The 17124-nt window shown below is 35.5% G+C and overlaps 1 protein-coding gene and 1 long non-coding RNA gene across 6 annotated transcripts; one reads left to right on the forward strand and one right to left on the reverse strand.

Annotated features, from left to right (window-relative positions):
- Positions 1-6424: 6424 nt before the first annotated feature.
- Positions 6425-10660, reverse strand: LOC110801464 (uncharacterized). 5 transcript variants are annotated; one of them, XR_008920998.1, is made up of 9 exons: positions 10567-10660; positions 10389-10433; positions 10201-10291; positions 9843-9952; positions 9366-9502; positions 8906-8963; positions 8333-8543; positions 6769-6902; positions 6425-6649 (listed from the first exon to the last, which is right to left on the reverse strand). It is a non-coding gene; the product is annotated as an uncharacterized lncRNA (long non-coding RNA). The 5 variants fall into 5 exon arrangements; XR_008920999.1 differs by having other exon boundaries at positions 8906-8966; XR_008920995.1 differs by having other exon boundaries at positions 8906-9502.
- Positions 10661-10854: 194 nt separating this feature from the next.
- LOC110795541 (serpin-ZX) lies at positions 10855-14832 on the forward strand. The gene is made up of 2 exons (XM_022000557.2): positions 10855-11283; positions 13854-14832. Exons 1-2 carry the CDS (start codon positions 10894-10896, stop codon positions 14631-14633), a joined length of 1170 nt encoding a protein of 389 aa, XP_021856249.1. The 5' UTR covers positions 10855-10893; the 3' UTR covers positions 14634-14832.
- Positions 14833-17124: the final 2292 nt, after the last annotated feature.

The raw sequence follows: 17124 nt of genomic DNA on the forward strand, positions 1-17124 counted from the left end.
TGAGTTTACTTATTAATAAATTAAAAAGTTAGTTATTTCTTTGAGAGTGGTTTATTTACCGTAGGATTCCTTGTTTTTTAAGGTGATTCAATAACCATAAGATTCTTTCCTAATTCCCATGTTTTATGTACATTTATTTCGTCAAAAAATAGAAAGTTATTATAAAAAATAAAAGTCATTTTTCTCAAACAAAACTGACGTTACTTTCTCAAAAATCGAAAACTGACGTTAGTATTTTTTTTTTTTTAAACATTAGTATAAAAAAATGTTAGTATTATTAAAAAAAACGTTAGTATACCCTCCAAAAAAAACATATAATTTTTTTATGTTTCCTTATTTAATTAAAAAGTTAAATGATATTCGTAGTTAGTTTTGTCTTTCCATCACGAATCAATAGAATTCTTCAAATATCATTAATGGAAGAATTAAATGCTCCAAATAACATCAATGAAAAATTTGAAAAACCGACAACTAACCCTTAAGATTTTTAGTGCACGTTGATTATAGAATGCTTAATTAAAAATGCAATTATATACGAATTTACATTGTTTGATATCCAATCGTTAGTGTGAATAATTAATTTGTCTTATTTGTTATTTTGACATTGAAATGATATGGTTGATGAAGAAGAAACTTAAAGAAGAAACATATGGACAATATTTTTCTTAAAGATGATCGAAGATAATGGACAATTTTTTCTTAAAAGATGATATGATAGACAATTTTCTTTTGGGAAGATTACCGAAGATGATGATGGTCGAAGATGATGATTGATGACGATGACCGAAAAAAATGATAATTAGTTAGTTACACGTTTTTTTTTAAGGACTAGATATTCAATAATAAAAATTGAGTCATTTAATATTAAATATAAATAAGTTAACTCTTTTTATTGTAGGCAAACAATGCTTTATAAGGATAAAATTAAATGTACGATCTAGAATTAATTGAAATCAATCAACGACTCAGATTTAATTTAAAAATTTAGTCGTCAAAAGTCGACGACCTTCACAGAAGCGTCCAATGTGCAAATAGCGTAGATTCCAAATATTGTTTTTACTTTATTGAAATTTAACGAAAGAATTACATCGAAAATAATTTTTTGTTTCTTTTCATACTCCGGTTTCCGGGATTTAATTGGAAGTTGTGATTTAGACTCGAACTTTCATTAATCTTTCTGATTATAACCCGTGTATGAATACAAGGAGGTGGCCTATACTCAAAATAATGACATGGCGTAAGCCTATAATACTTGACCAAGCGACTTTTAGACTTAGGTTAATTGGACCATAACTTTCGTTGGTTGACACTTTAGATTTTAACCCTTGGGTGTTCATTTGTCATGCGCCATTTTGCTTAATGTTGGCAAGGTAGTTAGTTGGGGAGATTGAATTTTTATTTTTGCAAGACTAGAATCATTAATGCGGCTTCCCTCTTAGTGTGTATTGCTTTACCCCAATGGTAGCCTTATGGTATGCCGATTTGGGTATTTTCATGGTTCGTCATGTTGCATTCATGGAAAATCTTTTAGTCCGTACTTAGGAGTATTTAAAGGAGCGAGTGGCTCGAGAGGACTATGATAGTCGTGACCCAATGTGATAATAAGCCTTGAGGCCATTAATTTTTTGCTAATGGTATTGACACTTTAGGTTCACTTTGGGGGTTGTGCGACTATGGGGGAATGATTTTCAGAATGTGACTGTTTCCATTTTGCAAATACTATAATATATTCTTTTTATTGGTGGGAGAGAGTATTGAGGCCGTAGATTCTTAGCAAGGGATGACAATTACATATGGGTGCTTATTGATTTAAATGTTAGGAAGGGAGACTCAATATGGTTTGACCCTTTTAACTTGCAGAACGACACCAAGCATTAGGACCGATTCTATGGATAAGATAACTAAGACTTAGGATTTAGATTGTACTTGGGCATAGCCTAGTCTAGACTCGGATTTATTTTTTATTCGAACATTATTTTTCCTTGAAGACTCTATTTGAACATTATTTTTTGAATACTTTGCCCATGTGACATTCAAGGTCATTTAATTAGAATGCTCGGTTTTGGTGCCGAACATTGTCGTCATAGGAGGCCTAATGACGACACAAAGAGTTGTTTATTTTATAGGTCGTCCTTAGAATTGAGTGCCTTTTCGTACGCCCTTGCAGCAATTTTCACGAATTTTCTTTTACTGCTACGTATTTTTTTATGCGCGGGCACCGAGGCTGCTGTGCCTGACCAAAAGGCCAGGCAGCAACTTCAGCGCCCAGCGATAGGCGTTAGAATATTTGGCGCCCAGCCAGGGGCGCTGAAAATGCGTCCCTAACTGGTACTCGTATTCTGTTCGCATATATTTTTTTTGTATATGCGACTTAATTTTGCGTGCTTGCCTAATAACGTCCTTTACGCGTTGTGCAGCGTTTGTGGGATTCGATACGGGCCATCCCGAGCGTCGCTTATTTTTGTGGCGATCGTTCGGGTTTGCGGAACACGTAGTTAGGTATTACTCTTTGGGCAATTGGTTTATGAATGTTTGGGCAATTTTTAAGGTCGTTGGTTTTCTAGCATATATGTCACACACAATCACATAATTCGCTACACATAACTAACATTACACCATGAGGCAAAATAATAATATGTCATGTAGTTTATGATAGACTTCTATGGGTAGTATTTGCGCCGGCTTGGTACCGCTTCTATCGCAGATCCAACACATGCCCCGGTCGAGTTAGTGCCTTCAACAGACGAATTTCGCCCAAGAGGCCAATCACGATGTAAGCCAAGGGGGCATGCACCAATGAGAGGGACCTAGTGGGCGAGTGATTGGGTTTGGGACGGGTGTACTACTAGAGAAAGTGCCGAGTGGACAACATTCGAAGCGTATGCACTCCCCGGTTGGCGATGGGTATCCTTAGTCCCAACTCCCGAGATGAAACATGCCAAGGGAGCCAAGATTCGTTATGCGGTTCTGTCCGTTCACATTAATATGCTGATTTCAGGTCGTCCCAACTTGATGGGGAAATAAACGCGGGGTAGGATCGTTTCACCCTTCGGCTATTTTGATTACCTACGAGCACGAGTATTTCCTTCACTATCCCCAGCGGAATCGCCACTGTGAGGGGGTCGAAAAAGCACGAGGCTAATGCGTGACCTCGTCCCTCGTGGGCGTGACGTTTCTTTTTGTCAAATCAAGTGTAATTGGATTTCCTGTGAGTTTACACCCAATTGACTAGTAATATAGGAGTCGCCATTCAGTTTTTAACGACAATGAGAAAAACTGACAAAACCCGGTTATCGTGACATAAAGGGAGTGCAATTATGTTTGACCACGACGGCCATAGGTTCCCTTGTGATCCCTGGTGTGGGGATCTCTCAACGTACACCCGCAAGGTAGAGATTGAGGGTTCGGGGGACTGTAACTACCGAGAGGAGTACTCGCTCTTCGATAACTCCAGAGGCAGGATATCCTTACTAGCTCAGCATAAATAATTGAAGGGACATGCGTTAACTATTAAACTATCTGAATTGATTTTAGCAATATGCAACACATAATACTAGATCGATCGTGATTATCTGGTTTAGATTGATTTAGGGACCTAGCATGATACTTCAATTTCCCAAGATATTATATTTATTAGGCGTGATAGAACAATCGGATTTAATAGTTTAACAGTTTTATAAAAGAGCGAGGAAAGCGATTAAATCATGCGAAGGGACACATTACGACGCACCCTTGAGAGGTGCGTCATGGTTCTCAGAAAACTAACCACTTTGGCTTTGCTATTTCTCCTTTTATTTAACGAATCTCAAGTTTCCAGGCTCAATGCTTCGGCTACAAGGGACAGGATACGTTCTGTTCGATTTTCGGATCGATTGCGACAGAACGCGAGATCAATTTTGCAGCGTGAGGCTTAGGCTTAGGGGTTGGAGTCAATACTCAGAATATGAATTGTGTGTGTTGTGTTCACGTCGAATTTATGGCTGTATTTATAGGGAAGAATTCGTGGAAAGATAGAACTGTAGAGCTCTAATCCAAGAAGAATTAGGAGAGAACACGTCCCAGGTATTTTCAGCGCCCAGGGCTGGGCGTTAAAGATTTCGGCGCCCAGCTCTAGGCGTTGAAAATGGGATCCAGGCAATTTCAGCGCCCAGGGCTGGGCGTTGAAAATGATGTTTGGGCCGAGTTCTTTGTCAGATTTGGACTCTTAGAATCTGGAGTGTTTAAGACTTATCCGAGTCTTTTAGTGCGTATTAACTTTGTGACGGAATGCGTCTGGGCCCGTTACGAACTCTAGGTTCGTTAGGATTTTAATTAATACGTAACTCTTATTTTCGAATTATACTAGGAATAGGATTTCTTTTGCAAATTCTATCTCTTTTAGGATTTATGTTGGAGTGCAACACCTAATTCTGACAGGTTTCTATCTTTTATGTCTTGCCACTTTTAGCAACTACCCCTTACGGCAGTTACTATTTTTAGCAGGTTTCTATAAATAGCAGGTTTGGGTGAAATGAAAAGGGTGATCGAGATTCGTTATTTTATAGGAGATGCGTTGCCAAGTGGAGATTTATGTTCTCATCATCTAACCTTCCCTTTCGGGAATGGGGACAAAAGTAGGTGTCTAAACTCGCCATTGTCATCAGCATCATTGCCAGACTCGCCTCCTATCTCACCACCAGTATCATCAGCATCATCATCACTGTCTCATGTATCACCACCGGATTCGCCTCCATTCTTCTTCTCCGGACTATTATTAGCCTATCCTCCTGGTTTATTTCTTGATCATGTACATGTTCCTCCTCCAAAGGAACACCACCAACATCCTCACTCCGTAAAATACGCCTCATATTAACACTATTACCACCTCTGAACTTTGCCATAATTCAATTAAGCCCTAAAATTTATAAATAAATAAAAAACCCACAAAAATTAGCAAAACAACACAACAAAAAAAAAACAAAATCGCAGCATAATGCGCAGAAAAAAAAATCCTAAAAATCGCAACACCTAAAGCAAAACATAACATTGAATTATGGACAAAAATGCAAAAACAATGAAGAACAATTGATAAAACCTACTACAAAACCTAAATCAAAATAAAACCTAAATATCAAAAAACTAAAAGATGAAATTTTTTGAAAAAAACTAACTTTGAAGAACAATCAAGGAGAAAGACGCAGCCAAATTCGTAGAAAAAATCAAAGTAAATCGCCACAAAAATCGCCAGAAAATAAGGGAGAAAGAGAGAGGCGAGAAAAAAGAGATAGAACGCGTTGAGGAGAGAGAAAGAGCAACTGAGCGTTGAGTAAAACCCCATTCGAAAATGGAAAAAAAAATTAGAAAAAAAATCTAAATGGACTCACACGTGTGAGTCCCTTGTACTTGCCTAAAATGGGTTTGGTGTACAGTAAATTGTACACCCTTTGTAAACAAGATTTTTATTACCAAATAGAAAAATAAAAACTTAAGATTACCAAAGAGAATTTCCCAAAATTATTTTTGGGATGGTGCAATATCTTTTTAGATAGGAAGATTTCATATCTTTATTTTGGCAGGCATCATATACTTATAAGAGCATGTACATTGGTTGGTTCTTCAAAATGCCTCTTGAAGTGACTCTCCACTCTCTATCTACCACCATCACTCTACAAGACACCTTGAAGAACACATTCCTAAAAACATCAAACATTGATTGGTTCTTTTAAAGAGCTCTCCAATCTCTATTTTACCAAAGTCACTCCACTTTTCAATAAAAATCAATTTTTTGAGATGTCTTGGCCAAGAGCTACCTTGAATTAGCTTTCTATAAAGAGCTACTCAAGAGCCCCAATGTTGGCCAATAAATAGTTCTTGTTGTAGAGCTACTTGGTGAGCCATTTCATGAGCCCCAATGTTTTTTTGGTGTAGAAAGAGCAACAAAAGACAAGACAATAAATCATATAGATGGGATTCGACCCTAGATACTGTTTTTAGTACCAAAACAGCATATGTGAGTACCAATAATACAAACTAGTCTTATATGCACGCGATGCGTGCGAGATTAATAGAGATTATATTTATTACCGTAAATCACTACAAATAATAGGCACATTTTAGAATAGCTAGCTGGTATTATTGCTTCCGTGGAGGAAAAGAGAGAGATTTCATGTGTGATTACAACTGTCATTAACTAACTTTTGTTCAGTTCTTACTTCATAATCTCCTTTCTTGCTAACTGCATAAATTTTGACTTTTTCCACAATTGCTTGATTCTATGTTTAGACTTTCATAATGGGTGATTAACACTAAATAGTCTGATTTTTAAATAAATTTAATTATCACCAGCCCCGATCATGATAATTTGAGGGTCTTAGGTAAAATGTGAGAAATGACCCCTTAATAAAAAAAATTAGTTTTAAGCAACATAAAACTACGAAGTACTTGATAAATAAACTTAGTTCTACAAAGTATTACTCCGTAAAAACATACATTAAACTTTTCCTCTTCATTCAACTCCTATTATAAATCATAAAAATCGATTTTGTCTAGAATTTTGAGATGCAAAATGTATAATCACATCTACATCAATATTGTCCAACATATCGTTCTCATAACAGTAAAAATTCCAACAGAAAATTTTCATCCAAACCTAATCCAGTTGTATGCCAATCTGTTATTGAGGATTTAGCCAAAAAAAAATATATATTAGAACTGCCAAAAGTAATAAAGATATAATTAGTCAACTACACAATTACTAATGAGTGAATTAGGAATTACACAAAAAATTACCTTTGGCCTTTGGTATGCAGCATATGCGATACAATGCACTGCTACTGAGTTTTGGTATGCTGCTGCAGATCGATCGACTGCTCTACGACTAATAAAGATCGACTACTCCAGTTGCCGACGATCGAGTTCTGAACCTTCAACAATAAATCTGATCCCGTTTAATTTGATTGAGAAGTAAGAACAATCAGAAAGAAAGGGGGAAATAAAAGGATTATTTTGATGTATTAAACTACAAAGTCTCCATTGTCTATCGTTTTATCTTTAAAAAAATGCAACTAAACTATCAATCACTATTTCCAGCCTCACAAAATCTGAAATTTAGGTGGATAAAACTAAACAAATATACACTAATTAACAACAAAAACATAAAATTACTGAAATTTATACAGCAAGTCCTCCGCCATCAAATCGTGAAGCACTGAAATTTCCCAAATTGAAGATTACGATTGACTCATGATGAAATTGGAGTAAGAAGAATTGGATAATACTTCAAATCAATCATATGACATTTATTTATGGATATGATTTATTGTAAAATGGAATTAACTTTTTCATTGACTGTAATTCAAGGACGAATAAACAGGATATAGCAAGTTTCAAACTTTAATAGGATGAATTGCAATTATAGGAGAATAATCCGGAGATTTGTAATTTATGATCCAATTTTGCAAAATAATAACCTCATTTGAATCCAATATTGCAAAATAATTTATCCTAATTCTGAAAATCTTCTCCCATCTAACATTTCCAGTCAAAGGCTTACCTATTTCATGTGTCTAGACTTCCCAGGACCTTTTACCTATTTCATGTGTCCAGACTTCCAAGACCTTTTTCCCAACACTCTAACAGTATGCACATAAAGAAATTAAACCTCTCAGATGCTTTGTATTTTCATTGTCCACCTATTTGAAACAACCATCTATAATAAATGATAAAGGATACATGATAAAACAACATAGAAAGCTTCTTAAAAGAACTTCAAAGAATAATCAAAGATATACAACACAACATTGTTCATATTTTTGCAACATTCTTAAAACTGCAACATCAGAGATGAGATCATACAATAAATTTCCTCATCTACCAACATAACTACTTGCAAATTGCAAAAAAAAAATCCATAAAGCCAGCACTAAAATGATTATATCAATGAAATTAATCAACAACTAATCACTGGAAACAAAAAAGAGTTCGGCATTGATGAACTATTAATGAAAAACCAACCACCAAAGAACAGGTGGACATACCAACCACCAAAGAACAGCCGTTGGTATTGGAAGAAGGTATGTGGTATTAAGAGATATAGTTAAAGGTGTGATTATGCCTAATCAATCTGGTCCTGGTAGCAGTTTCTCTATTAAGAACCAGAAGTTCACATAGCATAAACCAAACTGATGTTATGCAATGTGATTACAACATAACATCCTCATCTTTAAAGAAGCGTCCCAGTTACTTAAATTTCACTCTTTAACCAAATAATGTAGTTTATGAATAAGTATTATATAATACAATACTGAATCAAAAAAGTCGTTGAGAGAGACAGGGAGATTAATTTAACACCCACCTCAGTGAGAAGTTCAGCATCATGAGAGTGAAGATCCAAAAGCCCGGGGATGAACTCGTTCGGTGATATCTGGCCCTTGTTTTTCTTTGAAATTCGAGATGGAATCACCCGCTACATTGATGGCTCTGTATAAAAGTCCCCACTACCATTATCATATCTCCTCTGCCCCTTTTCTACTTCCCCTTGTTTCTTGCCCATAATACCCGTAGTCCTGCATTCACCAATCCCTATCATCAGACTAAACCCACTCAAACATCCCACAAAAGGTCACAATAAAAGAAAGATAAATTCGGCACAAAATTAATCTAAAAATTCAGTACCTAGCAATGCAAACCAGCTCTAAAGCACATAAATTTTGAAAAGTAAAATTAGATCAACTAAAAAACTGATATAAATACAAATTTAACTCTTTTAATAAGTCAAAAAATCCAAAATCCAGATAAATGATCACAAAAATTCAGCACCTAACCAACTCAAAACGACATAAAGTCGGAAATGTATATTGAATAACTCAATTCATACGCATCCAACACCCAGATAAAATCCAACAAAAAGTATTAAAAAAATCAGTACCTGTTTATTCAAGCCAGAAAACAGCAGTACGACTATGCGAATTTCCTTCAACCAGCACCTGCTAAAGATAATCGAATAACAAAAAAAAAACAATTATTAAATGTAATTAATTGCTGAATTAATCCATAATTAAGCAGAAAATAAATAAAAGGAGACATGGTCGTTGAGATCAGAAGAAAGAGTTCTTCGACATTCTTGTTTGTCTCTAATAATTGCAGCAACTTCCTCAATTCCATTACAGGTTTCAAAATCCTATCGAAATACAGAAATATTACACAAAAATATAATAAAATCGAAACTGAAATTAGGTCAGATGTAATACCATTTGATTATTGAAGAGCTTGTTAAGAAATCCAAACCAAAATCAGAAAGAGCACATGATCAACAAAATCTCCAGATCTCATAATAACTGTGAAAATATGAAATTTAATCATCTGAAGATTAAAGAAATAAGAATTACCTTTTTCAAGAACTTGGCATTATTGCCCAAATAAAAACGAATTTCCAGGATATCCCAAAATCGGAAAAAACACCTTTGACCCACCATCGTCGGAATCACTTTCCTCCTCCACCACACTCTCCTCTTCTTCAAATGACCTTAAAATGATTACACTATGGTAAATTGTGAAAGTAGAGCTTAGAAAGTAGAGCTTATAAGACCTTAAAATGATTACACTAATTTAGGATTGTCTAAATTTATAGTGAACTGAGCATGCATCATTGTTCATCAGCATACATTAAAATACGGAAGAACCAGCAACATTACAATTCAAAATCAAAGTTTCAAATAAACCCAATTCAATGTAGTTGGAAGATATTACCAAAAAAAAGGCCCGATAACAGAAAATCAAAAACCAATCAGCAAATATAACTCATTTTGAAACATTCAAAAATACAAATAGTAGTAAAAATGGAAAATAGGGAAATTGAAGCTTACCCAGGTGAGAAATTTATTGGTTTCCAAGATTTTGTGTCGAGAATTGATAGAAACCCACAACGTTTTAGGAAGAAAAGGGCTGAATTTCAATTTGGATTCAACAATCAGATCTGACAAAAATTGAGCCAAAGTGATCAGACGAAGCGACATCAAAACTCCCCGGCGCCAGCCGCGAAGAGTAAAAGGCATTGAATAAACGTCCACTACCTCCTCAGATAAAAAAAATCAAACTAAAATTTGCAGAAAATACTGGTAAATCTTCAACGAAACCTTGATTTTGAAAGAAATGTTCTTTACAAAATCTGCAAAATTAAATAAAATAAAGATTTAAACCCCCAAATAAAGAGAGAAAGAGTACCGATTTGAAGGCAGGAAAAGAGCGGAACTACTCAGGGCGGAGACAACGGCGGAGTGCAGTGGCCAATTCTCATTAATTGAAATCGAAAGAACTGAGAATTGAAAAAATAATTGGAAAAAACACATCAAATAATCTCCAGAATCAATTGGAAAAAAAATGAAAATTTGAACAATTTGTTGAAATCTCACCCGGCGATGGCGATGGCGATGGGTGGAGGAGAGAGTCTGCGTGTCCTGTGAAAGAGACACGAAATATTAGGGCTTAGAATGGAGGATGGGGTTTGGTGGAAGAGGATTAGAGGAAGAAGATCGAAGAAGATGAAGAGGAAGGAGAGAGAAAACGGGAGGGAGCAGGGATGCCGAAGACCTAGGAGAGAGAAAGAGAGCTACTCCGTATGTGATTGTGCGAGAGTGAAAGGCTGGGGGTAATTTCGTCAATTCACCGGGGGACACGAAAAGTGGTTTTACTCTTATGCCCTCAGCTGTTCCTTTATAGAATAGAGATAATTTGTATTTATATTTCTTAGTGATGTATTAGTATACCAATACTCCGTACTATACTAACTTTAGTACCAATAACTAATCAGCGGGTACCAATTACAAGCCACTTGTGTCCATACTGCCAAGACTTCCTCCTCCACACACCTTATAAAAAAGAACCCCCGAAACTCGAAACCGATCTCCAAATTCTAAAATGGACCTTCGGCAATTAATCTCCGACCAAACCGACGTCTCACTCTCTCTCACGGCACACGTGTCATCCATCGAAGCCACCACCACAAACCTGGTTCTCTCCCCTCTCTCGCTCCACGTCGTACTCAGCCTAATCACCGCCGGCTCCTCCGGTTCAACTCGCGACCAGGTTCTCTCCTTCCTAAAGTCCAAATCCTCCGATGACCTCAACAAGCTTTCTTCCGACCTTGTTTCTCTCGTCTTCGCCGACGGAACCGCCGCTGGTGGGCCCAAGTTGAGTTTCGCTAATGGCGTTTGGGTCGATCAAACTCTGCCTTTTAAATCCGGGTTTAAACAGATTGTTGATGATCTTTATAAAGCTGCTTCTAATCAAGTCGATTTTCTCAACAAAGTATGCCATTCTTTTCCTTTGATTTTGTCGGTTTCTTACTGTTTTTATTGATTTTTTAAAAACAATTTCTACATTATGCAGGAATTTGTTATAGAAATGTTGGGTATTGCTTGATTTTGGTGTTTATTGTTTAAGTTTTGAAGTGGTGAATTGGTATGCTAATAATTGTAATACACCGTATGTTATTTAATACTTCAACTGAACAGGAAAATTTTGAGAGGAAATTAATAATTATACGGTGATTATGGAAGAAATTACTCCGTGCCTGTGAATAGTTAAACTTCAAAAAGGACATTAAAAATGGGCTTACAGAAGCTAAAAGAGGAGGATGATCTTTATAAACACCAAATGAGATATTGAGATGAGATGAGATAGACTCTCGGTTCCTGCAGCCGACCATGAATTTCCGAGTTAAAACATGTTTCATCGGCGAAAACTTGTATAAAACGGGTGTAATGTATACAATAGGGTTAAGTGGTCAAGTCACCTCAAACCACTTAAAATTCAACTTTGTGAAGGGTCTTATGTTCATTTGGTCATTCAATTTATTAGAGGTCTTGGAGTATCCGGATAAGTTGTTAAATTTCTTTTTTAATGACATTGTTGCTTTTGTTTAAGCTACCAATTCACATTTCACAGTGATGTTTAAACTTCTACAGGTTCCGTGCCTGTGAATACCATATCTCGCAGTTGCTAATGAAACAAAAATCACTTTTTGTGTTAGAACGATCTAGTTTGGTAGAAGTTGAATTAATCACTTTCATAACCATTTCTTGTTAGAAGAGAACACAGGTGTTCATAGCTGTTGTTTAGGGTTTAAGGTTGTTGTTTAGGGTTTAGGTGTTCATAGAAGAGAACTCGATCGACATCCCTATATGAATAAGATTTTAGTAATTCAGTAGTAGTATTAGTGCCCTGTCCCATTTCGCGGTATGCTGTTTTACAAGTGCTAGAAACTATATGCAGTTGAGATTTATAAGAGAAAATAATGATGAATACTGGGTGTTACTAGGTAGGATTTTTGTTGTCTAGTATGCGTTTCTAAAGTTACAAAGTATACTGTAGTACGTAGTTTATTGTATGCTGTTGCACGATAATGGTATCATTGCAACATATGGGTCCTAGCGTGCAACCATTTTTAGTCCATTCAGTGAGAATAATACAACATGAAATTAAAGCCAATGGGCTCTTGGCTTTCATAAATTCCTTCCTGTGATGCTCTTTGAAGTGTTTTCCCCCCTTCTTTCTGAGTTTCTGGCAAGATTCTAAACGAATCAAACTTTTCAGACTGTTCTCATCTATGAAGAATTTTGGGAAATTTGTTCTCTATTTCCCCTCTTTCTTTTCACAAGAAGGAAGATCTTGTTGTCATCACACAATTTTTTTATTTGAAGCCCCCCATCACTGCATACTATTTTAATGCTGTCGAAATCCAATGGCAATAGAAAGATCACGTAGATAATAATTAATTATGGTAACTAGAGTGCCACTTGCAATTTTATTGTATTTTAGTTGTTCTAAATATAAAAAATTCTTCATTCATTGTTCCACCATTGGTAATGATTAGGGAGTTTTGAGGACTTGAGACAAATTTTGATAATAAATTTAAAATAAGGATGTACCTCAGTTTTTATGTGGTTGAGATTTGTCTGCAAAGGTGTACTTGCTATCCTCTAGGTCACGGGTTCAAGGTGTTGAAATAACCTCTCTATGAAAATAAGGGTAAGGCTGCGCACAATCGGATCTTCCCCTGCTATAGCAGGAGCCTTGTATGTACACTGGCACAACCTTTTTATATGTCTAGTTGTCTACAAACAGAATACCAATGTGAAATGAGTCTGTTATTATATCACTGGAAAGATTTGTTTTTGGTTCGCCTTGACATGTTCTTTCTGATGTAAACCTGCAATATGAAACCATATAAAAAGAATTTTCGTTTCCTTATTCTGTTTTTCTCTTTTCCAATAATAAGCTTTTGGTAGAGAATCAAAGCTTTGTCAGACTGCGGGCTAAACAAAAAATATTACCCAAAAAGTATCTTTCTTTTGGCTAATTACAACAGCTGCCACCTACCAGGGATTCTTTCCTTTGTTGGTTCTGGTGGAAGGCCGGTTGTCCCTTGCCAGTAAGGCAGTAACTAGTTGATGTTATATACGGGTTTTGCGTTTATGTTTTCCTATATTTTATGAATCGTTTTCTGGTTCAGTTGTGTCTAATACTTCGTATAACAATTATCTTATGTAGTACATGCTAAAAGAATTCATATTGTACTTGTTCGTTTTTTCTAAAATATTATTGTTTATTAGGATTCAGTTAGACTACATATTGTTCCCAAAGACCGTATGGTGATTTCCTCATTTACAAGTGTGCTTTGTCCCATTACTCGTTTGTTTATTATTTACTTGCCGTCTCTTAGTTTTGTCAATTCAGACACCTACAGTGATTTTAAGTTATGACAAATAATGTAAAAGCTTAAGAGTTGAGTAACAAAATGATATGCAAGAACTCTGCTCAAGGCTAATGAACACTCTTGTGACTCTACTCTCATGAGATGTCCTCTGTGTATGTAGGCAGTTGAAGTGGCTTCTGATGTGAACTCATGGGCTGAAAAGCAAACTAGTGGACTCATCAAAGAGTTGCTGCCTCCTGGGTCTGTTGATAACTCAACCAGGCTCATCTTTGCAAATGCGTTGTACTTCAAGGGAGCATGGAATGAGAAATTCGATGCATCTAAAACAAAAGAAGACGACTTCCATCTTCTAAATGGAAACTCAATTAAAGTGCCTTTTATGACTAGCCATAAGAAACAGTTCATCAGAGCTTTTGATGGGTTCAAAGTCCTTAGTCTTCCATACAAACAAGGAGAAGACAAACGACAATTTTCCATGTATTTCTTTCTTCCTGATGTAAAAGATGGACTTCCAGCCTTGGTACAGAAAGTAAGCTCTCAATCTGGGTTCCTGAATGGACACCTTCCAGTTGAAAAAGTTGAAGTGGGCGATTTTAGGGTCCCTAAGTTCAAGATTTCATTTGGATTTGAAGCTTCAAAGATTTTGAAGGGATTAGGAGTTGAATTGCCCTTTACAGAGGGTGGCCTTACTGAAATGGTAGACTCACCTGCGGCTAAAAATCTCTACGTATCAAGCATTTTCCAGAAATCCTTTATCGAGGTCAATGAGGAAGGTACAGAAGCAGCTGCTGCTTCTGCTGCTGTTGTAGCTTTAAGGGGAATAAGGATCCAAGAGAAGTTAGACTTCGTGGCTGATCATCCATTCATGTTCCTTATACGAGAAGATATGACTGGAGTTGTGCTATTCACTGGCTATGTTATGAATCCTCTCCAGAGTTAAAATGTTGATGTTCTGAATATCAAACTCTCTACAACCATATATCAGTTTCGTCCCTTTCGTTTAATTAACCAGTCCTTCATTTATTTATATTATCACACGTTATGCATAATTTTCCCATTTTCTGTAGTGCCTTTACTGTGTGTACTGTCCATGAGATTTTGGTGTATGGCTGCCAATAATTTAACCAACTTTTGTTTGATATCTATTACTTCAGATTATACTACTTTAGATTATACTAAAAAAAGATTTCAAGAGTGACTCATTGCTCTCATTCCTAGTGAAAATTCTTTTTGCCAAATATTTTTTTCTTAAAAAATCTCTATTGCATTTACTAGGTTTTTTTTTTTTTTAAATTCTACCCTTATTGTTAATTGTTTTTGTATGGAAAAAATATTTGTTTACTCTATTTGCAACTAATTTAATATTCAACCCGTTTATTAGTTTATTCATTTTTATGTACTATCCATAAACATTCCTATAATCATGCGTAAACTCAAATGTTACATATTCGTATGTAGTATGTAATAAGACATTTCTATAAGCTAAATTATTACTTATCATCCCAATTCAAAGATACTTTCAACATTGTTCTTAATTTATTGCACCAATTCAAGTTTTACACTATTTGTACATTATCCTTTAACCATATATTATGACTTTTGCAGAAAGTATTTTCTACATGATTTTATTAGATTTGTTCCAATGTATACTTTTAGAATAGTAATTGTTTTATATATTAATAAAATTATAATTAAATATATTAAAGATCAATTTTGGGCATTGACAAATATTAAAATTCAATTATGTGGTAAATAAACAACAATGGATATATTATTTATATTTTTAAGGTGGATATTAATCAATTTTGATTAATTGTAAGTCAAATAAAGTACCATGACATATTATTCAGACTTTATAGCTAGGTGATATTTATAGTTTTATTTCAATATGTATGCCAAGAGTTACGAATTTTTTTTGTTTCCGCTCTTGTAAATTACGAAGTCCATAAATCGTTGAGAATTTTAACTTTTGAGATATTTTCCCCGGAATCAGGAAGTTCAATTGACGGTAAAGCACTTGGTATTTTATTTGGTTAAAAGTATTGAGTTAATTTTTGGCAACATTATAAACTAACACGGTATTGACCACTGAAACTGGTGTCAAGAGAACAAACTTCATTCGAACCTACTCGAGGGTATATTGAATAAATATATAAGTTTATGAATAGTTACACTTCGTCAATCATTCACCTTAAGAGTTGGTTGGCAAAAATGGCAATACAATATACCTTTATTTGAATATTTTTGGCGACCTTTGCATTTTCATTATGAGCTTAATCAATACTGGAATGTGTATTGTAGTATAAAAACACCAATGTACAAAATTAAAGTTGTGCCCCTTGCAATTGGTGCCTATTGCTTACGTGAGTTTTTTTTTTTTTTTGACATTGGATGAAGTTACAGAAAAAAGAACAAAAAGTACAAAAAGCAAATTAACCGTTAGGCATAACTACAAAAGGTGAAGAGAAATTCAATCCTTCCTTCGACGCCCTGCTTGCCAGATCATGAGCCGACTCTATATCACCTCGATCAACCTTATTAATCATGCAACTCCTAAAACTTTTACCTATGCTGAAAATGGCGTTCACTGTCCAACGAATACGAATATCAGACGTAACCTTTCCCTGTAAGTAGGAGACCAATGTTGCCGAGTCAGTATGAAGTTATATGTCAGTCATTGACCAAGTTGTCGCCCATTGTAAAGCTTGCACACAAGCCATAGATTCCGCATGTAAAGCTGAATGCCCAAGATCATAGTCACAACCCCCAATGATTCATGATTTCGCTGTATGTACTTGTTGAAGAACTCATCCCATTCCAGCTCTTAAGGTGACTTTATCATATGCTCCATCAATGTATATAACTGCCCTGGAATATAAGCGATTTCCCTACCTATATTTGCGAAGAAAAACCCTGGTCGATAAAGTGGCATGTTCTCTGGGGGGGTGTAAGAAACCCAAATTTCACCTTCTTTCTGCCTGTAGATTATATTATGTTCCAAAGCTAAATTAAACTGAGTCAGGATTGTTTGGATGTTCCCAGTCTCGAAACGGAAAACTCTTGAATTTCGTGTAACCCATAATGCCCACAAAATCCCTATAAAAGTAACAACTCGATCACTATAATTGCCATCCTCGCTAATAAAAAGATGGATATAGTTGAGAATCCATTGTTAAAGGGAATGATTCTGATATGTTCATATTTTATAGTGTTTTTACCCCCGTCCCTTAGTACTTTTTGATCTCAAATGAGCTCTTCGGGACGATTTTTAGTACTAATGTGCTCCTTGTAGTGTGTTTGTAGTTTCAGGTTCATCATTGTAGGAATTAGCATATTTGTGTGCATTTCTTACTCATTTGAATCAATACAAGATATTATGTACTTTCGAGAGCGCAAACATTGAGTTGGAAGAGTTTTCAAGCAAATCGAAT

The sequence above is a fragment of the Spinacia oleracea genome, chromosome 5 (genome assembly GCF_020520425.1).
Source record: "Spinacia oleracea cultivar Varoflay chromosome 5, BTI_SOV_V1, whole genome shotgun sequence".
NCBI lineage: Eukaryota > Viridiplantae > Streptophyta > Magnoliopsida > Caryophyllales > Amaranthaceae > Spinacia > Spinacia oleracea.

Bases quoted from the DNA above. Each gene is read 5' to 3' on its own strand.
- LOC110795541 (XM_022000557.2), top strand. From the start codon at position 10,894: ATGGACCTTCGGCAATTAATCTCCGACCAAACCGACGTCTCACTCTCT. The intron at 11,284-13,853 runs GTATGCCATTCT...CTGTGTATGTAG, and splicing joins AAGTCGATTTTCTCAACAAA to GCAGTTGAAGTGGCTTCTGA.